At 43.2% G+C, this 25,666-nt stretch overlaps 2 protein-coding genes across 5 annotated transcripts; one reads left to right on the top strand and one right to left on the bottom strand.

The window, feature by feature from the left end:
- Positions 1-2: 2 nt before the first annotated feature.
- On the bottom strand, positions 3-11,963 carry XRCC3 (X-ray repair cross complementing 3). 3 transcript variants are annotated; one of them, XM_040067707.1, is made up of 9 exons: positions 11,560-11,963; positions 10,850-11,243; positions 10,149-10,261; positions 9,684-9,821; positions 8,638-8,850; positions 5,943-6,097; positions 4,914-5,123; positions 3,828-3,913; positions 3-2,774 (listed from the first exon to the last, which is right to left on the bottom strand). In XM_040067707.1, the coding sequence occupies exons 3-9, from the start codon at positions 10,201-10,203 to the stop codon at positions 2,552-2,554; spliced, it is 1,080 nt and encodes a 359-aa protein (XP_039923641.1). In that variant the 5' UTR covers positions 10,204-10,261; positions 10,850-11,243; positions 11,560-11,963; the 3' UTR covers positions 3-2,551. The 3 variants fall into 3 exon arrangements, with proteins under 3 accessions (XP_039923641.1, XP_039923640.1, XP_039923642.1); XM_040067706.2 differs by lacking the exon at positions 10,850-11,243; XM_040067708.2 differs by lacking the exon at positions 10,850-11,243 and having other exon boundaries at positions 3,828-3,874; positions 11,560-11,961.
- Positions 11,964-12,292: 329 nt separating this feature from the next.
- On the top strand, positions 12,293-25,554 carry ZFYVE21 (zinc finger FYVE-type containing 21). Of its 2 annotated transcripts, XM_040068064.2 has the most exons (8): positions 12,293-12,441; positions 17,741-17,791; positions 19,138-19,306; positions 21,027-21,102; positions 21,472-21,563; positions 22,316-22,369; positions 23,830-23,972; positions 24,785-25,554. In XM_040068064.2, exons 1-8 carry the CDS (start codon positions 12,319-12,321, stop codon positions 24,818-24,820), a joined length of 744 nt encoding a protein of 247 aa, XP_039923998.1. In that variant the 5' UTR covers positions 12,293-12,318; the 3' UTR covers positions 24,821-25,554. The 2 variants fall into 2 exon arrangements, with proteins under 2 accessions (XP_039923998.1, XP_039923999.1); XM_040068065.1 differs by lacking the exon at positions 22,316-22,369 and having other exon boundaries at positions 12,303-12,441.
- The last annotated feature ends 112 nt before the right edge of the window (positions 25,555-25,666 follow it).

The raw sequence follows: 25,666 nt of genomic DNA, 5'->3' as shown, positions 1-25,666 counted from the left end.
GGTTCTTAAATTGCATTTATTAAAACTTTAGCACATTTCCAAATAGACAACTGCTGTGTCGGGTTCCTAAGGGTTTGCAGCCCCAAAGCTGCACTTGGGTCAGATGGACATCCTGGGCTGTGCCTGGGGGTGGGACTGAGGGACAGGGCAGGAACTGGAGTGGCTGAGTGTTGGCTGGGAGCCTCAGAGGGGCTCAGCTGGAGTTGAGATTTCAGAGTTTGTGTGTGCTCATGAGTCAGGAGACAAACTGTAATGTACCCTGACTCAGCTGGAGAGAAATAACCAACAAACCAAGAAGGTAATGACAGAACACTAAAGCAGGTACAATGTTACTACTTCTCTTTGTTGATAAAAGTGTTTTTTACCAGACAAACTGGAACTTGGATGACAGACCCATCTGTGACTTCTAACACTTTGGCGCCGTTCCTGCAAGCAGTCAAGTTACAAAAAATAGTGATCAAAATGTTACAGACTGAACTTTCAGAGGTTTCACAGTGTTCTGGACATGGCTCACAGCGAGGCAAACTCCTGGGGCTGGAGCCCAGGATTTGCTGAGGCTCTTCTGTAAATGAATATCCAGGTAAGGTTTGGTGACTCCCATTAATCAGCTACATCTCTCTGTGGCTGCTCTTCCCAGTCAGCACAGTTGGATGAACATTATCTTGACTGCAGTTCCAGCCCAGACACACAGGGCAGGAATAGAAAACTGGAGTGTTACCTGTGCTGCATCAGTTGATCTTATTGAAGGTCTTCGGAAGGAGGGATGGAAGGTAAGGGTTTGAAGGAGGAGGTGTCCCTGCCTCTCAGCTGTGGCATTCTAACGGTTTCTTAGAGATCACAAAGGTTTCTAAGCTTCATGGTTGAATTTTATTTAAAAAATGCTGTGCAGTCATTTCCAAATACAGAGAATTAAGACATTTTAGAAAAATTATTTAGACACAACTTATGCTATTTGCGCAAGGGCCCCTGAGACATCTGAAGGGGTTTGCAGAAGGCACTGAAAGCAGCTCATCCTTTCTGCTTGCTTAGAGTCTCCTTCCTTCAGCTTCAAGCTGTGCCTGTTCTCCTCTGGAACTTCTCGAGGCAGTCACACGTGGTCTCTTTTCCTCGAGTCATGCTCAGTTGTCCCTTGAGAAATCTTCTGCCATAGTTGCAGCTGAGGCAGTTTACAGCCAGACAAAAGTCTCCCTTTCAGCTACCCAGCTGCATGCTTCCATATGAAAAGATGGATGAATGTCCTGAAGGAGTGTGACTGGGGAAAGGCAGAGGAGGAAGCTGTTCCACAAACACGGGGTTCCTGGGCCAAAAGACAGACCCGAGCAATGTCTCTCCACAGAAACACGTGGAGTTCTTGTCTGGGCTAGCAGCAGGAGGGGGAAGGTGAGAGCTTGATGAGTGTGTGATACAAGTGATGGGAGCAGGCACCAGCTGCCTTTGGACACTGTCACTTCACTGCGCTTGCTTTCACATGGAACAGAGCAATGGAAACATTCAGCCAGAGGAAGAGTGGATGTCATGGGCAGTGATCGGAGGACAGCAGGAAAACGTGACAAGTAGCACAAAGACAGGAAGAAAACCCACGTGAAGCTCTTAACAACAAAAATCAACTGAGAGCAATAGCATCTGAATGGATGAAAAGAGCTGAAGGTGCCCTTCAGGATCAGAGCTGAGCTGAGAGCCCAGCAGCAGGGACAACAGGACATGAGAGGCAGCAATTCAGAAGCCCAAGAAGAATGCTGATCCAGCAAAACACACGGCAGGGCAGAGCATCAGGAAGAAGGCAGAGACCTTGCCCTGAGGCTACACAGCTTCACCAATGGGCAAAGAGAACAAGGGGGTGGGGGATGGGGTTTGCTGTCCTGCAAATGAAAGAGGCTAAAGAGGCTTTTGCTATGAAGGGAAGGGACTGGAAAGCAGGAAGAGTGGAAATGAACCATTAGAAAAAAAAATTAAGAGTGCTATGAAGGCAGATATACTCATCTAGTACAAAGGCAGTGCAATTTAATTCTTACAGTAAGATGAATCAAGTGCCTTTATGGGATTATTTTCTTTAAAATCTTAATAACAAATGGTTTTAAAATAGAACAGCTGCTTTGTGAAAAAGAATGGCTATCCTTAATTGGCAGCATGTGACCCAGAACCACCAGCAGGCAACATCAACTGGTTGAATTTCAAGTCCTATTGGGACTGGAAACAGAGAGGATACAAAACTACAGTAAATGCTGTTTCTAGATGAGCATGCTATTAAAATAAGACATCAGGTCTCCCCTATCACAGGGATTGCTACATCTCAGTCCACTGTGCAGCCTCCACCTGCCCACAGCTTCCCTCTCCTTCAAAACCTTCAGGATACTCATCTCACAAGTTGACTATCCAAGTGTGAAAAGATCATTTTTCACAAAGTAGACAAGGCTAAATGTACCCATAGCATTGTTCCTGTACTTCACCATCAATTTCTCTCTAGGAAGAATGGCATTTCACTGGTAATCCTTCCTGAAGCAAATTCTTCCTGGTACATTTGTGGAGCAAGACACTTTCCTATGTAAAAGAGTTATTTTATTCCTTTTACACCTTCCAACTGTACTGTATAGTAGCAAAAGGATGGAGGGAGATGAGGAGCAAAAATGACACTTAAAGTCCTCATGCTTGCAGCGCAGTGTGATGCCGCTCCAGGGGAGTGTCCGGGCGCTGATACCCGGCTGACCATCAGTCTCATCAGCAGCTGATTGGACCAGGTTATTCCCAAGGCTGGAGTGACTCTGCTACCCTCTACCCTAGAAAGGAAGCATTACACATCTCTGCATGCATGGATTTCATTTGAAATACCTTCTGGTGTAACAAAACTGCTCTAGAAGACATCACTTACTGTTTCTCTATCATATATTGAACACTATAGGTCTTTGAAGACAGAGGTGACTGGGTTTACTCACAAAACTTAGTTTCTCCCTGTGGCAAGGAAACAGCTGGAGGAGAAGTGCTTCTGTATAGAATAGTGTCATTCTTTTAACTACAGCCAGGGGGAATGCCTGCCTCCCTCTGCACAGGCCTCTCTTGCAACAGGAAAACCACAAGAGAAAAATGGTTGAACTTCTAATATTTGAAGGGTGTAACTGTTGGCCTAGGATTCCATTTGCAGGTATATTTAGAAATGTTGGGTAAACAGAACACTGTGTATGTATGACTTCCAACCCAATGTTTAAAACAATTTCTTTTTCCACAGGAAAAAGTGTAATTTCTCCAGTAAAAGAACTACAAGATAACTGGGAAAAAATAACAATTGAACGTTGTCCTTGTTCTGTGTCAGTTTCAAAATCTGAAGGATGCAGTGAACTTCTCACAAACACCCATTTCTGTAGCACCCAGCTTATGCAGTAACTCAAGGTTATAGTCAGGATTCAAACAACAAATACGTACATTCGAATCCTGTAAGTATCTTGGTGTCAGAAGTTACTATTTTGGTTTTTTTCTTAGTTCACTAACAAAGCCAGCTGCTAGAGTTTGGTTGCTGTATTTTTTAAGCAGACTGAAGGTGCACTCAGTTATATCAGAGACAAAACAAGATGCAGAAATACTCTTGTGTAAGCAGGTCCTCAAGCCATTAACTCCAGGGAATTTTTCCTGCTAATTTGTGATTAGGGATTACGATGTAAGTGTGATGTTTCTTTCCCTTCACAGCATGAGTTAGTGCTGATCTCCAGCAAATCCAGCATCGCTGGGTAAATGCCCCACTGCTCCTCACATGACCTTGCAGCTTTCCCTGGAGTGACAAAGAACAGAGTGGCTCAGTGCTGCTGTGTTTGTCACTGTCACTCTGTGGGATCACTCACCTGCAACTGCACTGAGCAGCTTCCGACTCGCTCACTGCATCGGTCACCTGAAGCACAAAAACAAGGTTGGCAGCTGACCTGGGGTTCTGGGTTTGTATTTAGCAAGCAGGAGGGCAGGGAAAGGAACCAAGGCAAGAAAATCCAAGTTATCAGAGCATATATCAAACCAAGTTAGAAAACACTTATTCTTTCAAGGCAAACTTAAATGGATTTGAGAATTACAAGCTGGGTTTACAGTGTCAGAACTACTTAGCAAGCTACAGCTTACATTAGTTAAACTTTGCTTTATTTGTTAAAAAAACCCCTCCAAACTACAAACAAACCCCCTACATTCACAAAACTGTTCCAGTGCTGTAGCTGGAGATAAAAAGTACAAAACCCAGATATCCCAAAAGTGTCCTGTTCTCACTGATTTCACTACCTCTCAGTGGCCTGTCTGCACGTGGACTTGCCCCTTCCCAAGGCCACATTTGGAGTGTGAATGTTTCACCTCTGGCATTCAGATGCTCCTTCAGTTTGTGAGTGGGCTAAGAGTAGGGTCTTGCCTTGTTTTCTCAAAAGAATACTCTTTGTGACCAGTATCACTGTGGCCTTGCTTTGTCCAGCTCAAGTCAGTGCATGCACTTTAGTGCTTCAGTAACCTCAGCAGTTACACAAAATGCTGAGTTCCACAGAAATGCAGCAAAGTCCCTGGTGCTTCACTGTATCCTGGAATATAACTGTGCCTGCAGAACTCCCAGAGCCATCCTGCTGACAATGGCATTTGATGGCAGTGATAAGAAAGAACTCTGTTATTTTGCTTTGACGCTCTGTGCAGTTGCTATGCATACCTATTTCTGTTAGCTTTAGTGGACAGCTTTTGAGAACATTAACAGCCTATAAAAGCTTAAATAATAAACTTTGAGTAGTTAACCTTCACTAAAGTACATCAGTTTAAGGAAGCTTCAGTTTCCATCGGTCATTAATAGTCAGCTGACAGTGGTAAATACAACAACCACGAAATCTGCATTTACACAGATTGCTCCATCACCCTCCAGCCATTTATTAAACAGTCCCTAGAGAATAAGAAGCAATTTGGTGTCATACCTGGTTAATGCACATGATGGGGGTCCTGAACCTGGTGCTCAAGCTGTGCAGCTGTGCCCCAAAGGTCTGCAGATAGCGAGCCTTCAGGGCAGACTGGGCAGGGCCAAACTCGCAGCGGAACAGCGCGGCCATGGAGTCGATGACCACGAGCCGCACCATGCCCCGAGCCAGCAGCAGGGACAGCCTCGTGATGCACTGCTGGAAGGTGTCCTGCCACACACACAGTGACAGTGACACAGGGCAAAGAACCCTGCTGGGACATCAACAGACTGAACTACAGCAGTCACCCCTGCAGCACCAGCTCAAGGAGTTTCAAATCGTGCAGGCAGCTGGTGGATCTCTAAGTCTCACCAGTAACCACATCTGGTGGTTTTACTGAGGAAAGAACTGGAGAGACACAATTGCGACCTGCATTTACCTGCAGCTCTGATACTGATACTTTAAAATCTCAAGGGTACCTACACTCCTAAACTGTTCCTGTTTTCACAGAGTAATACAATGTTAAGGGGTTGGAATGGACCTTAAAAATCATCCAGTCCCAATCCCCTGCCATGGGCAGGGACACCTCCCACCAGAGTAGGTTGCTCAGAGCCACATCCAGCCTGGCCTAGGATGGAGCATCCAGAGCTTCTCTGGGCAACCTGCTCCAGAATCTGAGCACCCTCCCTGTAAAGAATTTCTTCCTAATATCTAATTTTCCCCTCTTTCAATTTGTACCCTTGCCCTATCTACATTTCCTGACAGGGAGTCCCTCTCCAGCTTCCCTGCAGCCCCTTCAGACACTGGGAGGTTCCTCTGAGGTCCCCATACAACCTTTTCTTCTCCAGGCTGAAAAGCTCCAACTTAGTGAGCCTACCTGGGGAAGGAATGGTTCTCACTGAAACACTCAGGACACAAGACCATCATTAAATGCTCCAAACCAGTTACAGACACTGCTGCTCTTCCACTAATGACCCCTGAACAGTAAAACACTGCCTCAAGTCCATATTGATCAAGAGTCTTGGAAACATTCTTTGTGCTACTACTTACCAGGTCTGCTGCCTGCTCAACAAAAATACTGTTTCCAAATCTGATCTTCTGTATGATTTCAGCTGGAACATCTGCACGCAGCTTATGCTGCTGATCTATGAGCTGCTGCAAACGTTTGCTTGGGAACACATCTTCTGTACAAATGTAGACAGCTCCTGCAGCCAAGGAAACCACCTGTGGTTACAACAGCGCTATTACACGGTTTTCTTAACAGCACACAAATTATATCAGGCATTCTGCATTTAAAAGCTACACAAACAGATCTGGAAATTCATGTCTGGTTATTTTGCAACCATGTCATCGGTGATGAACAAAATCCCCACTCCTGTGACTTTCCTGCAGTCACCTGGTCCTTTCTTCAGCACCAGCTGGGACAACTGGGTTTTGTACTCCCCACTGGCTGACACTCACTGTGCACAGCTGGGGCGCACCTGATCACCTGCCCTTGGGGATCAGAACTCTCACCGTTTATCCAAACCACAAACAGAGTGACACTGCATAGTCTGCCTGGTTCGGTCACAAATCCAAAACACAGCACTATGAATTTCATGCTAAAAAACCCATGCTAACTTGTGTTGAGAGAACAGTTCCTAAGTAAAACAGCTCCTAAGTAAAGCATTCTTTTTTAAGCTGACTGCTTTTTGCACAATGTTGCTTTAATGCTGAAAGACGGGGATTTCTCTACCATGAATTCTGATTTCCCAGAGAGAAATCATCTTTCTGAAATCATCTTTCTGAAAACCAGACCTGCCTTAAGCAGGATGTCAGTTGTCCTCTCCTTGGCTTACTTAAAAAGGATGGAATGTCCATTTCTTCAGATTGCATAGTCACTGGGGTTCTTCCAGATGCAGATTTGCATTTCTAGATAGACTGATGCTCCATTGATTAAATAATTGTGTATTGATCCAGAGTTATTGCAACATTCAGGACACTGAAAACAGTCACAGGTCCAACAAAACCCAAACAGAAATCAGTAATTTCCTCAAATCTGTTATTCAGGCCAATAAAAGTGTTATGCTGGTTGTTGTCAAAAAAAATACCAACAAGAAATCAACCAAACAGGAATGAAACCCGCTAAAACCTCTCAACCTCAAAAAGAACAAATTTTGATTCCTATGAGCATAATCTGTCATGCACCAAACCTCTTTGATACCAACAATAAGTAGCAAACACTACTTTCTAATTCACAATTCTAATATGGATATTAATTTGTCCCATTATATTCATGTATTACTTATGAATATGGGCAGATAAAATAAATCCAGCCAACACACAAGTGAACACAACTGACATTCCTAGAACAGCAGAAAGATATCCTGGAGGCAAAGGAGGCCTTGTTTACTTTCAGGATTTCTTTGCTGCCAGCCTCCTTGCACTGAGAATTACAAGCAAGACTAGCACTAAATTCAATAAAGCAACTGTTTAAAGAAGTGTATTTCAACATCACCACTGATGAGAAGGGAAGTTTATAAACAGTAAAAGACTGTTTATAAACAGTTTATAAAAAACAGTGAAAAACCAATGCATCATAACTTCAAATCAGCAAAATCTTCCACTGGTAGTGCAGAGTTCTGCAAGAGTTTCTAAGTGTTGCTGTTCTCGAGTTTCCTAAAGGATAAAACTCACATTTAACCTAAGCTTTAATTGCTGGATTTCTCACAGGAGGCTCAACACGAGAGTGCCAAGAGGGTGTCGGGCACCTTCTTCGGTACCTCTGCTCCTTGATTTCAGCACAAACAGGGAGAAGTGCTGGAGCATGGATAAAAATGTATTTGCAGCAGTTAGCAGCAGCACACAAAAGAACAGAACAAAATATAATTGCTTCTGCTCTGATTAATGACATCATGTAATGGAAGCCACAGGCTACTCACAGCCCTTTAAGCAAGATCTTCACTTGTACAGTCCATGATTTTTCTACATGGGTGGATATAGTTCAAGAAATTATTACGTTTCCCCACAAGGAGCCACTGAGCTGCCAGATATAACCAGTGCTGTGTGGAAGGAACAATGAGGTCATGGGCAAAACACACCTAAGGCAGACTGCTAGAATTCTCAAAAGTGACACAGGTTTCCTCCCTTTCTACAGCAGCACAGAATATTAAAAAAAAAAAAATTAAAATTAGGAGTTAGATTAATGTGATAGAAGGGTAAAAAAACCATACTCAAATCAAAGAATAAACACATATACTTTGGTAAACCCAGGAAAACCACAGGTACAAAAGAATGTTACCTTTCTTTAATTACACTTCCATCGATTTTACTCTGTAAATCAATACAGTTATTGTTATCAAAACAAATAACCTTTGAAATTTGAAATCCTCAGCTAGGGAATATGTGCCATATACCCAGATGTTTGTAGAAAATTATCTGCTGAGTTGTTCTGAGGTGGTTACCTGAGGAGTCAATGAGCTCTCATGACAGCAACACTTTTCTTACATTGCTTGAGAGTGTGTTTAGTTTAACCCAGAGTGGCAGGCAGGCAAACAACAGCCAGCAGTAATTTTGAATTAAGTTATGTTGTGCTGCAGGACATGCACACCAAGCTTTTCTCTCTGTAAAGACACATTACTCACTAACTGGCTTCCTACTGAAGTTACACATGCACTGAACACATGCACCTGCTTTAATGAGGTTCCTGAAGACAGAATATTCCCCCAAGTGGGAAATGAATGCATGTTTACAGTTCAGCACTTACCAGACTCTAATCCACCATACTTGTAAGGATACTGCACACACAGGCACAGCTGTAAACTAATCTGAGTCTTCCCAGCAGAACTTTCTCCAGCAAGCTCCGTGATTCCCACTAAAGGAATGCCACCTTTCAACAGGTTGTCTAGCACTGAACATCCCAGGCTCAGCTTCTGGTGCTGGGAGGTGAAATGATCTTTATCTTGGTAGAGTTGAAGTGCTGCAGGGTTTGGGAATGTTTTTTTAAATTATTAAAAAAAAAAAAAAAAAGTAGTTTCATTTATTATTTTTCCAATACTCAATGATACAAAATAGATGCTGTATACAGAGTTTATACCTACTCTCTCCCCATCAGAGCTACTGCTGAATGTCTGTACAAAGACTGATAATTTACACTCAGCTCTTTCCTCCTCTGAAACTCTTTTTTTTCTCTCTCTGCCTCTAAGGTGTCCCTGAGGAAAGTTACACTCTGAGAGGATTTTGACAGCAAAGGTTCAAGCACAGCAATTATGGAAATAGAAAGCTATAGCAGAGTATAAAACAGCACAGCAGGCATCTGGTCAAAGCTTGAAGACATATTCAATCACAAGAAAACAGATTTTAAGTACAGAGTTGTCATTAAGAATTTGTACAGGAGGAGCTATTAGGTCCTGCTTGTTTTGGAATGAGATGTTTACGACAAAGCAGTTTATAGAGCTTTTAATATATGATATAAATTTTTCAACTAGTCTTAGTCCAAAAGGACAATAGTGAGAGAGAGGAAGAGAGTGTAAAAGGAAAAGGAAATATTTGGTTCCTGTATTTAAGTGTTTCAGACTGGAGAAAGATTTTGTTCTGTTTCAAGCAGGCTCCATCCTGAAAAATGAGACCCATTCATTTCCATTTACCCCCAGGGGAGCTGTCCTTAGGATAGTTAAATAATTCACTACAGCATAATTAAAACACTTCCATTCTCATTTTAAACCCACATTATTGTGTCATTGAGGAGCCAGAACCATATTTAATCCCAGTGACAGTTACTCTGAGTTTTAGATGGAAGACTCAGTGCATTACCTGTGAGCATGCTGTTCCTCCTCAGCGTGTGAGAGACTGTTTTCAGCAGGCACTGGATGTCTGCACTAGAGAGCTTCATCAACCTCTGCAAGTCTGCTCCAGAGAGGTTTAAAACCTCTCTCACTGATTTTATGTCAGCTGAAATAAGAAGAGTTTTTTAAAAATACTTTTGGCTGTCTTACACAGCAAAGTTTTCCCAATTTCTAATTCTCGTTTACTTGAGGTTTATCTGTGCTGCATTCTTGTACAGTGGGCAGGCACCGCTCACTTTGAATGCACCAACACGAGCTGTAAAATTGTTTGGAAAATTATCATTGAAGCTTGGGCAAAACCCAACACTTCTACTCACTCGAAAAACTCCTTTATGAAATACTTAATTACAGTTCTAAAATGTTAGTGTCCATCTGCCTGCTTATACCCACAAACACACAATTATGTTAATGAGACACTGGCAAATTAAATTACCTTTTTTCAGGGCAGCAATTGTTTTAGGGTTCAAGTCAAACTGGTCCCAATCCATCTCCTGACACAACACAGGAATGAGCAGCACATCCCGTAATTATCTGTGATCAAAGTGGCTTTTATCACAAAGGCAAGAGAAAACAGGCATAAATAAGTGTCAGAACAGTTTCCAGGACTTTTTTTTTTCTATTTTTAACAATATATTTATCAGTTATCTTAGAGAATTAACAATTATTCTGATGGTGGTGATGATGATGATGATTATTATTAGTGGTGGTGGTAGTAGTAGTATTTTATGTATTGATATTATTTTTATTATGGGAAGAGGGTGGCCAGCAGGCTGAGGGAGGTGATCCTTCCCCTCTACTCAGCCCTAGTGAGGCCACGTCTGGAGCGCTGTGTTTCAGTTCTGGGCTCCCCAGTACAAGAAAGACCAGGAGCTACTGGAAAGGGCCCAGCAGAGGCCACAAAGCTGATGAGGGGTCTGGAGCATGATGAGGAGAGTCTGCAGAGAAGACAGAGGGGGGACCTCATCGATGCATATCAAGTTCTCAAAGGTGGGTGCCAAGGGGATCATGCCAAACTCTCTTCAGTTTCACCTCAAGACGAAGAAGAACTCTTATACAGAGGGTGGCAGAGCACTGGAACAGCTGCTCAGGGAGCAGCTCATGGAGTTTTCTTCTCTGGAGACATTCCAAACCCACCTGGAGTCATTCCTGTGTCACCTGCTTTAGGTGACCCTGCCTTGGTTGGGCTGGACAATCTCCAGAGCTCCCATCCAACCCTGACTATTCTATAATCCAGCCTCTGGCTGAAGTCTTCTCTGCTGGCTGTTGACATATATCCCATTAAAGAGTTCAACCAATAATCCTGCAGTTAAGAACTGCTGGTAGCTTTAATTGCCTGTTTTAATTGCCTGTTTAATTCTGCACAGAGCTTTTGCTCTGGACTGCAGTTCCCGAGCAAGGTGACAGTCGTGTATTTCTGCCCCGTCGGTCTCCACACGAGGCTTTCATTTTCAAATAGAAAAAAGTCCCACACAAGAGCAATTCGGGATGGCCCGGGATTATCCATGCACTGCACAGTCAAATTTATTCGCTGGAAGCAAATTTGATATTAAATCGTTAAAATCTGTTTGTTTCTTGTAGCGACATTAAACAACTATTTTAATACTTTGGTTCAAAACACAACAGTTTAGCACCATGGCCGCCCAGAAGAGTACCGTCAGGTTCTTAGCATTATTCTGATAAACTTTTTTGAGGATTGCAGCAGACACCCAGGAGATAGATGAGAATACACGACTTTATGAACAATCCCTTTTTCAACGTGGGGGGAGAGGTTGCGATGGGTGCTAATAACAGAATAAATCCCGTTTCAAGCAACATTCTGAGAAGGTTTAGAAACCAAAACTTACTGAAATCAATCATGACTACGACGAGCCTGGACCGAAGGGCTCCAAAGCATTGCGCACTCTCCGCTCACAGGAAGCCGCTCCGCAGATGAGGCACAGGGGAGAGCGAAACACCGGGAGCGAGTCACGGTGCAGCCAGACCGGCACCGGCCGGGGGGAGCGAGGGGCGACAGACGGACACACAGACACACGGACGGACACACAGACACACGGACGGACAGAGCGCGGCGCCGCCACAGAGCCCCCACTCCGTCACGAATCCCCCGCCGCCGGCGCAGCCAATCAGCGAGCAGCCTCCCCGCCGCAGACCAATCAAAGCTCCCCTCAGCGACAGCTCCGGCGGGACAGCCAATGGCAGGGCGGCGTTCGTCGCGTGGGCGGGACGCCACTCGTTCCCCTCCCTCTGGGCCGGCCGGGAGCGGCGGGGTCGAGCAGGGTTAGAGCCTCGGGCGGGCGGTGCGGTCAGCGGCCGTGGGCTCTCTGAGGGGCCGCCCCTTGTGTCCGCGCCTGTCCGCGCCGCTTCCTGGAACTCGGGCACGCGGCCGTGGCGCCCGCGCCCTTCGCTTCCGGGTTGCGGGGCGCGGAGGAGGCGGGAATAGCACGCCAAGGGACACGGGATTGGCTGGCAAGCCCGGAGGGGGTGTGCGGGGCCGGCGCATCCTCGCCTTCCATTGGTTGGTTGCCGTGCCCGTCGCGCAGCGCCGGGCGGCCATTGGGCGGCGGCGGTGCCCGTCCCGCGGCGGCGGCGGCGCGCGGGGGAAGATGTCGGGCGGCGACGCGAAGAAGCTGGTGCGCTCCCCCAGCGGGCTGCGCATGGTGCCCGAGCACCGCGCCGCCCGCAGCCCCTTCGGCCTCGACGAGCCGCCCTGGGTGCCCGACAAGGAGGTACCGCCGGGGACAGGGGCGCCGCGCTCCCCTTTCCCCCCTCCCTTTCCCCCTTCCCTTTCCCCTTGCTTTTTTATTTCCCGTAGGTTAATGGGTTAAAGGACGCTGGGGTGGGGTTGTCGCTCGTTCTTCAGGGGTTTGCGGCCCCGTCGCGAAAATTTGCGAGCGATTTGGTGATTAGAAGTGCAGCGAAGTGTGCAGCATTGCTTTAAATGCTTATAAAGGTGGTTCTGGCGCCCGTGTGGGTTTAGAACTAATTGCATAAATTATTGAAGCAATGAGGCCGAGTTAGAACAGCCTTTCTGGCTCCTGGTGTGAATGTTCCTAATGTTAAACAGTCATTGAACAACTCGGTCTGTTTCAGTCAACTTTGCTTTTACGTACTTCCCGAATAACGGGATGGTGATACTTTTGATTTCATGAAATGAGAGCTATTTGTTGCCCGTCGCTGGATCCAGATGCGCATACAACATAGAACCCATTGTTTATTTATTTATTGCCACCCTTCAGTGGTGTGGACACGCGCCAGTGCATTTAAATGTGACCGGAATGAAGATTTATTTTAGATGAGCCAGTGTGAATTAAATCATCCTACAAAGCCGTTCTGTGGCAGATTCGGACGTGCTTGGTCTGTTCCGTATGGGAGCACCGAGTCCTCCCTTGGTTAGCAAGAGGAGTAACTTTTTCCTCTATCTGGTATCTCTTGGGACAGAAAGTTCTGAGTGAAATAATAATAATAATAATTCCGGAGGCCCGCTCCTCCAGCACAGTTTCTGCAGCTCAGGCCGATCTCTGCTGCTATAAAGTCATATGTCACTTGGTGGTTTGCCCGAAAGCGCGCCTTTGTGGGAAGCCGGTGTTCGGCTCGTTCTGCACGGGCCATCTGCCGCAGTGCCTGGGGCGAGTTTTCCCCAGGTAGTCCCTCGCACACACGGAGGCCCTCCCGGCCGCCAGCAGCGGGTGTTGGAGCCTGACCCGGGCCGGGGCTGGGGTCTGTGCGCGGGGTGCGGTGGGGCCGAGCTCCGCCCGTCCCTGCGCCGCGGGCCGTGCGCTCCTCTCGCAGCTGTGGCAAAGGCTTTTCCTTTGTGCTGCTGCTGCTGCCGCTCCCCGTGCGCTCACCTGGAAGCCTCTGACCCCTGGCATGGTCTTCGTCGGGGGATCTCGTCTGTGTAACAGTTCCATTGAAATTCGCTTGGTCCCCGACCTTCGGAAGTGCGGTTGAGCCTGTCACTAGTCCGCGATTGTAGCAAACGAGTTTCATTAGGGGAAACAAAGTACCTCCAATTCAGTTCTAATATGTACAGCCGTCTTAGTTCAACTAAAGATTGTTTGGAGATTGTGGTAGGATTTATTTAAACTAGTTAGATATATTTAGAGAATTAAATCTGCATATTTTAGATACACCAGTCTGATGCATGTTGATAGTTTGAATTTTATATTACAGTTCTGTTGTAGGTATTCATTCTCCTTAAATTTCAGCTTTTCCCCTGTAGTGTACTGGTCTATAGGCTGTTGAATTGTGACTGAATGTGCTCAGTGGTATTTGCTCTTGAGAGGAAGTGTAATAGAGGTAAAGATTTAAATTGGATTTGTTAATGCAAGAGTAAGATTATGAATTGTTATTTTGTGGCTAGTTATTTTACTGGAAGTAAAATTACAGGATATCTGGAAATTCTTTAGAGTTCTGACATCCCTTTGGTTAACAATTGCCAAATACGTTACAGACTTTTTCCTTAAATAAACCAGGTATGTGATACACAGGGAAGCTTATAAATTCCAATTTTTTCTTAAGAACAATTAAATATAGGGTTACCTAGGCAGTGAATTAGTTGAGAATGCTTGCTCTTGTTACCATGTCAGACATAATTAAAACGGAAGTGTCTGTGTCCAAGACAAGACCTTGAGTGCTATTAGCAAATGCTGATCTGGCTTTTCAAATCCATTGGCTTTTGCTGTGCTGTGAGCCAGTATTGCTCACAAATCCAGTAGCTTTATTTTTCTTTTGCAAGAAGAATCAGCTGGTTTATTTTTTAAAATTAAGGCCAGCTAAGAATTATGGTAGTTGGTAGCTTTGTGCAGCTTATACAGCATTGAAATATAATTCAGTTTTTAATTTTTATGTCACAAGATTATACAGTCTTAAAATACCAGTTACTATGAGGAATTTGAAATGCAAGGCTGAAGCAGGACTGCTGAGAACTTTTGGTAATCTTATTTGTAGTACAGGTAATGAGTTGAGGGGGATTTATGAAAGTCTGTGCTAAGCATCATTAACCCTGAGACAGAGCTTAAAATGTTGGTCTCTGCCTGTGCCTTGTCTGACTCAGAATTACTTTGTTAATCACCAGCAGAGCTTAATTGCTATTTCTGTTAAGGAAATCTTGGACTAGAAATTGAGTAAAATGTGTCAGTTTGCCTGCCGAGGTGGCCAAACCCCGTGCTACCCAGCTGGGTACCAGATGTTTCCGTGGCTGGGGAGCGCTGTGTGCTGCAGAGGAGCTGACAGATGTGGTGGAAGGGTTCCCTGGGCTCCTCCTTGGCTGCAGGATGGAGCTGAGCTTTCCTTAGCTGCTCCTCTCTGGGCTGAGAGCTGCCCTTGGACTCCTGGCACAATCCAGGCTCAGGCAGTGTCAGAGAGCACCGTGAGCTCTGTCTGCCCTGGGTTTGCATCCTGCTTTCCCTCTCTGGCCTCAGCTGCTTTGGCCAGGTGTGTTCCAGGTGGGAGTTCCTGAACTTTCTCGTTTGCAGAGGTTTGCTGCGTTAAGGAGCTCAGCCAGGTGTTCCCATGCATCACGTCTTGAATCGCTCTGTTATTATTTGTGCAAATAAAGCATGTGAAGTGTAACTACAGATTCCTGTCCATCGATGGGATTCTCACCTCTGGCTGGATCCGTGGGATTATGGAAATAAGTTATTACACTTGAGCAAACCCATGAGAAGTTTGCAGTGAACCAGCTCTCGGTATTTCTAAATTAATGCCAAGATCCAGCAGCTGTTGCATGTTCTTCCATTTTCCTCTTGCCAGGTGAAGTAATCTAATACTGGTACTGGTGGTTGACTGCACATGAAATGAATGTACTCATGACATGAATTCTTATTTAATTTCTTGCTTCACATCTTTTTTGTTTGAAGATACGAGAAGTAACCTGGACATTGTGCTTCCTTCTCTGTTAATGTGATAAAACCCCTGCAAGCGATAAAGCTTAATTCAGTGCTTGTCACTCTCTAAATTATGTCAGTGTATGGATGAATAGGAAGAATTCACCTTTCAAGATGTTCTCAGTAAATATCTCCTCCCAGGCAAAGTAGAAGTTGACATTATGCAAATGGTTTGCTTGGTTCTGGTTACTTAAAGCAGAAATACCTCGAAGGAACAGTATCTTCAGCTGGCTTGTGTCAGAACATTTTCCTAGGAAAATCCCATTTTGCAATGCCAGCTACCATGTGCAACTTGACTTGTGATTTATTTAGGAATGCTCTTTGTATCGGGCAGGGCTGGAATTCAGAAATATTTTTCTATAGTTTGTGTGAAATAAGAGGATGGATAAACTTGTTCCTTCCTAAAAACCACTTTTACATTTAGCATAGCATTCTGTATGAAATCTGTGTAGGACAGTACTTAGAAGAGTTTGGGTTTGATTTTTTTATTTTTTTCCTTCTAGCTTGTGACTTGTGCTTTCTGCATTTTTGGCAAAAACCAAATAAACAAAAAAACCCCAAACCCCAACCCCTCTAAAGACCCAGTCCAGGCCAACTGAAAAAACCACAGAACCACCAAAACCCAACCAGAAAACTCCCAAATATTTTCATTAAAAAAATTAATTAGAACTGGGGTAAATTCAAGGTGTACCAAAATTATTGCCAGGTCCAGCTCCCAGGCAAGCTATTAAACTACATGTCAAAAATGAAAATATCAACATGATATTAGCTGTAGAGTTCTGCTTGTTACAGAGGTGAAACCTGATGTGTGCTGAAATTGCTTCATGCTGAACATTATTTATCAGTGAGTGTTGAAATAACCTTTTCTGCAGCCATTGTGGAAAAAATGTTTGGATGCTTTAGTTCAGTGTTACTTAAAACAATTCAGGAGCACTTCTAGTGCTCTTTTGTGTGGGATTTAGAAACAGCTGGTTGTAACAAATTCTTGGAGCAGGTGATTTACATTCCACTGCAGTGACTGCCATTACTGTCTGTTTAGACAGCAGAGCCTTTCTTATAAACTATTGCTAATTAGTAGCGAGCTTACACTTCAAAAGGACGTGAAAAATTTTTGGAGAATTTTTAATTTAGCTGCTGTAATATTTTCTTGGCTGCAGTTGTTGAACTTGTGACAGTGATTGAGTATCTGCTGGAGCAAAAGTCCCTGAATAGAAGCTGTTGTAACCCGAGGGGATTTATAGAAGAAAAAGGGTTAAGTATTGAAATATATTAATTAAAGCCAAAGGATGATTACTGTGTGCTTAACAAATAGCACCTGCTCAGCTTAGGGCATGTGTTAGGGCAAGTAAATATAGCAAAAATTGCATTACGAGCCTTAGACACAGGGGTTTGATATGCTGAATAAAACTATGTAAAGTTTTGTTGAAAATCCAGTGACTTAAAAGCTGGGTATCAGACCTTTGGTAGGTGACTTTTTGTACAGAAAATTTTGATTGTCCAACAGTCACTGATCACTTCGAAATTGTCACCCACTCCACTTAGTTGCAAGGGAGAAACTCCTTCAGTTTTTTCTGTCATTTTTTGAAAGGAGTGTGGGTGTAAGTTTGTTAAAGGAAAGAGATATTTCAGGAAGTGACTTTGTAGCTGGAATAAACATTAGGTCTTGGTGGCTTGGAAGAAAACCAAGTATCTCTTAGCATGTTTCAAAAATGTGTGAGTATTGAGAGCATTAAACTGTGTAAACAATGTTTTGGTGAGTCAGCAGAGCATCGTAGTAGAGTAGAGTGAGGACAACTTCCAGAAAACCAGTTGACTCTGGAATATAGGACTGTCTGGATAGCCAGACATTATCAAGACTGGTAAATAATTCTGAGATGTAGTTTTGCCTGCTGGCACGATGCACTGTTCATTAGGGAGAAGTTTGGCAGCTTTTTTTTTTTTTTTGTCTTGCAAATGGAGATGTCATTATTTTGCTGCATCAGTAGTAAATGAAAGCTATCCGTGGTGAAAAGATAAAGGATGGAAATTTGTTGGAGGTGTTTCTTTGTGGGGCATAGTATAAAGTTCATTCTTCGTATATGGTGGTAGAATTAAAGGTTTAAAAAATTGTAGGCTAATCTTAATTTGTACTGTTTTCCAGTGCCCAAGATGTATGCAGTGTGATACAAAATTTGACTTCATAACTAGAAAGGTAAGAGAAATCAATGAAATACGAAGCAGTAAGTGTTGCAAAATATTAAAATGGACGTCTTTTGAAAAGTAAACCAGTCTTCAGTTTGGGAGAGAGAAATTCCAATTAAAGTAGAAAGTGTAAACTGCATAATTAGGCTCACTGGATGAAGAGAAAACATTAAGATTAAATTATGTTTATTAATGGTAGGAGGTCACTGCGGGATGCAGACTGGTGTGTGGAATATGACATGGAGAATTCTGCAAAGCACCCTCCCAAAGAGGGCCAGCAGTGATTTTTGGAGGGAACATCATTCCTTTGTATAATCACATTGACACTTTGTTAGCACAGATTTATGAAAGTGAAGAAAGATGTGGAAGTGTGACTTGTAGTGCAGTGACATAGTTAATTTTTTTAATTTGTTTGGAGGGAGAGGGAAGGAGAAATTTTAAACCAGACACATTCATGTGTCATACCACATGAGATGCTGCTGTGTTTTCTCTTGTGTTAGCTGTGGGACTCAGTTGGAGGTAGCCCTGGGAAATAGGTACTCCAGAGAATTTTGCGGAACATTTGGAAGGAAAGCCTTACACTGACCAAAACTGCAGTGTTATCAGTTCCTTGTGTCGAACTTTCGGGCTTGCTTTGAGCCACGGATTAGTTCCTGCTTGCCTGGGAGTTCTTGTTCTGTCATGAGAGCTTGCATCAGGAAGATCTGGCACTGTCACACCCCAGCACTGATCTGGAGCACAGGCCACTGGGTGCAGATTTAGGGGCTGTGAAACACACTGCAATACTCCTTCTGGTTTCACAACTTCACTGGATTTGTGCTGTGCTGCCTGATACTTCTGATAAAAGGAATAGCTTTAGGTTCTAAGTATGAAGGTTCTTCTATTTTTTCATTGGGAGAAACTTGAGAATAAGTTTTAAAAAAGAAAAATAGTGTTTTCAGTTGAAGAAGAATAAAAACTTCAATTGAAGAAGAATAAAAACTTCAATTGAAGAAGAATAAAAACTTCAGTTGAAGTTCTCCTAGATCTTTCCTCAGACATGGGATGAGACCTGGAAATCACTCTTCTCACGTGTTTTGATTAACAAGGGAGCTGAAGGATTTACTGGACACCAGAGAAGCCCTTTCCTGTCTTTTCTGCTTCAGAAGCATCTTTACAGAGTGCCAGCAAAGGCTTAGGGTGCTGCTGTTCATACTTTATCAGTCCTTTGTGTCCATCTTTCCGAGATTCCTGTCTGCCGCTGTAGCAGTTCATTTCTTCTGCGTGTTTCATACCTGAGAAACTGTTGTAGTAACCTTACCAAATCGTTCCCTACCAGTTTCCTTCACAAATAAATAAACCTTCTCTCGTGCTTAGCATCACTGCCGGAGGTGTGGGAAGTGTTTCTGTGACAAGTGCTGCAGTAAAAAAGTGCCTCTGCCTCGCATGTGCTTCGTGGACCCCGTGCGCCAGTGTGCGGAGTGTGCCCTGGTCTCGCAGAAAGAGACGGAGTTCTACGACAAACAGCTCAAAGTGCTCATGAACGGTAAGCACCGCTCTCAGATGTGCTGTTTGTCTCTTTTGTATTTATTCAATGCTGTTTGTCTCTTTTGTACTTATTCAAGTTCCGAGGAGCGGCAAGAGCAGTGCCTCTCTGTCCAGCAAGCGGTGGTTTTGTCTCCTCTTTGTCACGCCTCTTGTTTTGCAGCTTTGTGTTAGTGGTTTGTTTAGAGAGGGGTTCACACTTCTTAGGCAATGTTTACAACCTCTCTTGATCTTTAGGAAGAGTGATTTAACTAAAGACATATTTTTAATATCTGCGAGAACAGATGCGTGTGCAGTTGGCATTTTCCTTGAAATAATGCATCTTTTAGCCATATTCCTGTTACATTAAATAAGGATGAAAAATACTTCAGAGAATATTTTAATATTTTCGAACAAGATACAGTGCTTGTTTCAAGCTCCATCTGAGAGCTTTGATCTTGTCTGTGGCCTACAGCTGTGGTTGATGGCAATTCATCATGAGTACTCAATTTTCCATAGGTTTAAACCTTCACGCAATACTGTAATTCGTGTCCCAATTACATTAAGAAAGCTGAAACTTCAGTTTTTAAAATATTCTGTGATCCTTCAGTGCCTTTTGATGAGCTGTGTGCATAATGGGTAAGCTAAGCCCCACATGTAATGGGTATGGATGTTCCTGGGGAGATCCTGGGTTCAGAAAGGGGGTCTGTTCATCCTGGAGCACATAAATCATTCTTCACTCTGCTTTGCCATAGCAAAGGGCGTAGACAAGATTTTAAATTACAGCTTTTAAGCTGAAGGCTTTTTTTAAAGCTTGTCCTGTTTGCATTCATGTTCTGAAGTTGTTCCTGACTTGCTGTAGAGCCACAGGTCGTGGTCAGGGAGACTGTGATGGTGGCTGTGATCTCCTTGTGCTGTAATGTCCTTCTCCAGCCTGTGCTGCTGCCTCTGTCTCATTTCAGCAGCACAGGGTGTGTGCTGGGCGTCAGTGACCTGGGTGAACTGGGGAGTAACGAGGTGAAGCTCCAGCCTGCACAGTTCTGGTTATGGAGATGGATTGCAGACCACTTGGCAGGGTTGGATTTCATTCTCTTCATTTCCCAGGCCAGCAGTGTTGGGATTAGGTAATACAGGGAGCATGAGGCATGGAGGAAGTAAAGGGGTCGGGTGTGGAGGGCTGCTTGGAGTTCTGAGTCACTTCTCCAGTGTAGCAACAGTGACATTCCCCATGCCAAAGCAGTTTTGAGAGGGAAGAAACGCAACATGAAGGCTGAAGTTCATTGACCTCACAGTAAGACTGAGCCAGCCTTCAGTAATGAAAAAGAGATGTCTTTACAGTTTCTTAAGCATAGAACAGAAGGTCACATCCTGCTGTTAAATTGTTCTTTTTTTAATACAGAAACAATAATTTGTGTTACAGTGACCACAGAGAGTCTTTAATTGCCTGTCTTTGCCACCTCCAAATCTCTTCTCCTTTTTAAAAGATTCCTCTTGGAGATCATCTGCATTTCTACACATGGGAGAAATTACATAGCATGTGTGAAAGGTCCTGTAAGTCAGAACATGATAATTAAAGATCAGCTTTTTATATTTGAGTGTTTTGCTGATGTTGGGTAACATTTCAGTTATTTTCTTATTTCAATCAATTCAGTGTATTAGTAAGTGAAAGTTAAATATTCTTTCTGATACTTGAATACTGCTTCTTGAATTCTCTATTAGAGTACTAAAACATTTCTTTCCAGGTGCTACATTCTTTGTAACTCTGGGAACATCTGATAAATCTGAGCTCATGGTTTGTCGACTTTCCAACAACCAGAGGTGAGAAAGATTGATAGAAATTGCACTTGGAAACTAGCACTGTTGTACTTACAGCTCTATTATTACATAGTAACCTAAAAAAATGTAAGAGTAGCATGCCCTGAGGATATTGGAGAGGGTAATCAGACTGAAAGGATAGATCCAACAATAGTGGAATGTTTGTTTGAATTTAACAGCATGGATCAGAATGTCTTGGAAGAATGGAATTTCAAAGAAAAGTAATATTTTCTGGTCGATTTCTGTCCCGCCTCACCCCAAAGAACACACAAACAGCATCACTGCAAGATTCTTTTGTTTTTTCCTTTGATTTGGACTTGATATTGTAGAAAAAAAAAATTGAAAAAAAAAATTTTTTCTTCTCTTATGTAGATATCTGGTTTTGGATGGAGACAGCCATTATGAAATTGAAATTATACAGATTTCAACTGTTCAGATACTTACAGAGGGATTTACTCCTGGAGGTAAGTTTTTCTTTTAATATAAATGAACTGGTAAGAAATTGAGCTGGACAGTGCACTCAGTGTGTAACTGTGTTGGTTACAGCTGCTCTCAGAATAGAGCACAGTCCCATGTGGCTGCTGGGATTTGGGGAAACAAGATTGAGAAATCCCCCTACACTTCGATGTGGGAGAGCCTCTTGATAAAGCTGAGTAAGGGTGGCTGTCACCTGTTCCCTTGGGTATATACAAATGTTTACTAACTCAAGAGCTGATAGGAGGGAATTGTTACTCTTTGGTAGCTTCCATTTCAGAATCCAGCTGGAATTTTGCCTTGACTGGTACAAACATCGTTAACAGAATGAAATGGGGGAGGGGGGGTAAATAATGAAGCTGTGCTTTCCTAATTTCATTCAGGATGGAGTGGCCAAATGAAACTGGTAACATCTAAATTGGAGTGCAGCCACTTACTGCTCCATCTCTTACCAGATTTTAGAGTATTTCAGGATGAACCTGAATATGATTTGACTGAAATGAGAACAAACAAGGTCAGGAATTTCAATAATTGTTCTTTATCAACACTTTGGTCACTGCTGGGTTTTTCTAATTGCACAGCTCCTCTGTGCATTATTGAGTCAGTACAGCATGTTCACTCAAATAAACTTACCTTGGTATTCAAATCAACCAGGTGTATTGCTGAGTCACTTAATGCTCCTTGTTCACTACTCTTCTGACTGCTTTATCTCTTTTCTGCCTGCCTTCCTTCTTGATGGTAGAAAAAGATATTCACACTTACACCAGCCTTCTGGAGAGCCCGCCTGTTACTGAAGGTATCTGCAGTGCCTTTCAGCATGACTCACCCAAGCATGTCCTGACCCCCTCACTTCTTTCTTCTTTGCAGTGCTGATTATTTGCCTGATCCATAATTGCTGTTCAACTTGAGTTATGTTCAAGTCTGACGTGTATCTGTTCCTTCCCATATGTCTGTTTAATAAACCAAGAATGAATGTTTTATAACAGTCTGGAGGAGAATTAAAGCACTCAAGGCCTTCTTTAGACCGAAGTGCTGTTGTTGTCCATGCTGGGAGAAGGGAAGATGAGAAATGATTATCTGCAGCAGTACACAGTGTTACAGATCACCTGCTTCAGCAGGTTGCTGAACTGGGCATACTAAAAATGAAAATACTCCCTGTGTGCTGTCTGGAAAGGCTTTGCACTGAAACTGTTAATTAATGGCTGGCTTTTACACAACTTTAAAAGAAAGGCCTCTTTGTTATGCAAGGTGTGTTCTGTCTTAGTAATGCCAGACATGGGCAAACTGTCAAGGCTGTAGGTGTGTGATTTCCAGTGGTTTATCTTTCAGTAGACCCTTAATCTATTATTCTAACCAGTAGGTGCAGAGAAGCAATTGATGAAATTGAATTTCTATTTATCCTAGGCGATAAGAAAGAAAGAAAATGAGCTCTTTTATAAACCCTGCTGTGGGCTTCTGATTGGGTTAGGTGCATTAACTAGATTGCACTAACTAGATTGAGTTTGGCTTAGATTGTGATTTGTTTTGGCTCCTCAGATAGAGCAGTAACAGCCTCCAGGAGCCCTCTCATGCAGACACTTTTTTAAAAGAGCTTTGTAAGAAGTGTCCTGTGTATGCTGGTGCTGTTCCTAGGGCTTAGTTTTCCTGCTGCAGGAAGTAATGACAGCAACGTGTCATTCTGAAAGCTCTTGTTTACTGCCTGTGTTTTTGCTTTGGTTTATCTTCATCTCTGCAGCCTCAGTAAGAGAGATTCAAACACCTCGCTTATTGCGCTCTTGTCAGAGCAGTGTCTCTGGCAGCAGTTTCCTTCAGGGAGTAAATGATGTTGCCATCTGTTCTCTGGCCTTACATAAGCATCCTTCCCAACCTCTGCTAGGTTTGTAGGGACTGCTGCCTGCTGTGCCAGACTCTATCCAGCAGGAGCCTGCTTTGCCATCAGTCTGACTGCACCCTAAGCCTACAGACTGCAGGCTCCCCTCTGGATCTGTGGTATCAATGTCTTAACACAGGGATGGTAAATCATGAGGCTGTTCCAGGTGTGAGGCTTTACCTGAGGGCTGATGCAGGTTCTGCCTTGGTGCTTGGCAGAGAGAATTAAACCAAATGAGGCTGCAGCTTCCAGAGCTCCTCGGATCCAGCAGCTGCTTGTGCTCTGGACTGAGCAATGAGCATGTTTCTCCAAGCATGCTCATGAGCTGGAAAATGTCATGTTAGCTGGTAAAACCTGCTGCTGTTCCAGATGTTCTCTCCTTTCAGGAGGCAACACTCGTGCCATAGGGATGATCCTGCAGTACAAGGTCCCAGGGTCGGAGGAGGTGACGCAGATGAAGTTTATTGCTGGTGAAGACTTCAGCTGTAACAAAAAGCTGTCAGCAGCCTGGCTGGCAGCCATGCATAAGGTAAGGAAAGCAGCCAAAACTTAGACAAGGATGAAGAAAAATTTTATATTGGGTAAAGAAAGCATTCAGCCTTAGGAGTATGTCTGTTATTTTTTTATTAAGCACTTCAGGGCCTTCTTGGTTCGAAAACAGAAGCTATGTCTGGGTGTAATGAACATGACTTTAGCTTTCTGCTAAGAGACATGAAGAATTTATGCACTCTGAAGGGTTTCCCAAGATCTTATGTATGTTATTAGATGAAAAGAACTAAGCTTTTGGCTTTAAACTTCCTTGGATTTTGTTACTGGCTGAAGAATGTGCACTATGAAATAGTCTTTTGAACCTAAGTTTAGGTAATTGTTTTTACTACTTCATGAAGGTTCAAAGAAGTTGTTGATTTTTGAAAATGGAAGACTTTAATCTTCTGGTGCAAGGCCCTGCATGGGTAATGAAACTGAAGATTCATATTTCCTAAACCAAAGTTATGGAGGGCAAAAAACCAAAGGCACACTCAAATCAGTCACCTGATCAGAACTGTAATTTATAATGTGTATGGGTAGGGTTGTGGCTCTTTGCTGCTTTAATGCCATTTAGAACTCCCCAGGTGCCGCTACCCCAGCTTTTACTCTTTCCAAGCACAATGTGCTCAGAAGTTCTATCACAATGCAAGTGCATTCAGCACTTCCTGAATGCTGGTACTTGCCTCAGATGGAGGAAAATAGAGGAAGAATTTAAAGCCCTAGATTTAAAGGAGGTTTTTGGAGGGGTAGGAAGCAGATAGGGTGGCTGCAAGTGAAACTTGAGTTAACACTGACATTTTCCCTTTCTGGTAGGCAACGAAACTTCTCTATGAGTCTCGGGACCAGTGAGAACTGCAGCTGTGGCCTCCTGAGGGCCCACACAGACACCAGCCTCCACAGACCTGCCTCTCACTTTGTGCTGATTTGAGAGCTGGAAATATTTGCTGTTCTTGACTCTCTCTCATTCCAGTGTGGTTCATTATGTAAGAACTGGCAAATGCAATGTGAGTATTATTTTGAACCATGAGTATTCACGGTAGTGTGCAATATGTATACAGTTAATGCTTTAAACAGCCTCACCTTTTAAGACTTTGTATATTTTGTTAAGCCTTTACTGGCACTTAATATGAAAGTGACCTGCACTACAGCTAATGTACAGCACAACTTTTATAGTAACCATTATATATATATATACTGTTTGCTACAGGAAGCAAACAAATGTGTATGTCTCTTCTGCAGAGAATAGCTTTTGGGTATAGATCTCAGGTTTCTCCCTCTAGCCAAATGTTTAAAATCAATGTACAAAAAAAATCTGCCTTAGATATGATTTTATAGAAATCATGTGGGTTTTTTTAAACATTTCATCTTAAACATCTCAATATTTCACCAAATACCACCAAATTTGACTTACATGAACTTGACCTTGAAACTTCACTCCTGTAATAAGCTTCCAGAATAATTTTTAGTTTTGTATTTTCTTTTTTGGTAACTAGCTTTTATTAATCTAACTGTAATGCTATATGAAATTGTATACAATTTAATGTACAAATATGAATAAATTAATTCACTTATTTAAAAAAAAAGAGGTGCTGTTTATTTTTGTAATATACAACTTCTTTAGTAATAGCCACCATGGTATCTGAACTCTGAAAACTTTCACTTTTTCTAAAGAAGACACTAATTTTAGTTCTAAGA

The sequence above is a fragment of the Hirundo rustica genome, chromosome 6 (genome assembly GCF_015227805.2).
Source record: "Hirundo rustica isolate bHirRus1 chromosome 6, bHirRus1.pri.v3, whole genome shotgun sequence".
In the NCBI taxonomy this organism is placed as follows: domain Eukaryota; kingdom Metazoa; phylum Chordata; class Aves; order Passeriformes; family Hirundinidae; genus Hirundo; species Hirundo rustica.
The sequence above is the reverse complement of the archived record's forward strand: the minus strand, read 5'-3'. Positions and strand labels throughout refer to the sequence as shown.

What these genes read in the sequence shown, in the direction of transcription:
- XRCC3 (XM_040067707.1), bottom strand. Translation starts at nt 10,203, where the DNA reads ATGGATTGGGACCAGTTTGACTTGAACCCTAAAACAATTGCTGCCCTG. An exon ending in GAGGAACAGCATGCTCACAG is followed by an intron (nt 8,851 to 9,683) that starts GTAATGCACTGA and finishes CAAACCCTGCAG; the next exon opens with CACTTCAACTCTACCAAGAT. An exon ending in GTATGGTGGATTAGAGTCTG is followed by an intron (nt 6,098 to 8,637) that starts GTAAGTGCTGAA and finishes CCTTGGCTGCAG; the next exon opens with GAGCTGTCTACATTTGTACA.
- ZFYVE21 (XM_040068064.2), top strand. Translation starts at nt 12,319, where the DNA reads ATGTCGGGCGGCGACGCGAAGAAGCTGGTGCGCTCCCCCAGCGGGCTG. An exon ending in CCTGGGTGCCCGACAAGGAG is followed by an intron (nt 12,442 to 17,740) that starts GTACCGCCGGGG and finishes ACTGTTTTCCAG; the next exon opens with TGCCCAAGATGTATGCAGTG. An exon ending in TTGACTTCATAACTAGAAAG is followed by an intron (nt 17,792 to 19,137) that starts GTAAGAGAAATC and finishes TCTCGTGCTTAG; the next exon opens with CATCACTGCCGGAGGTGTGG.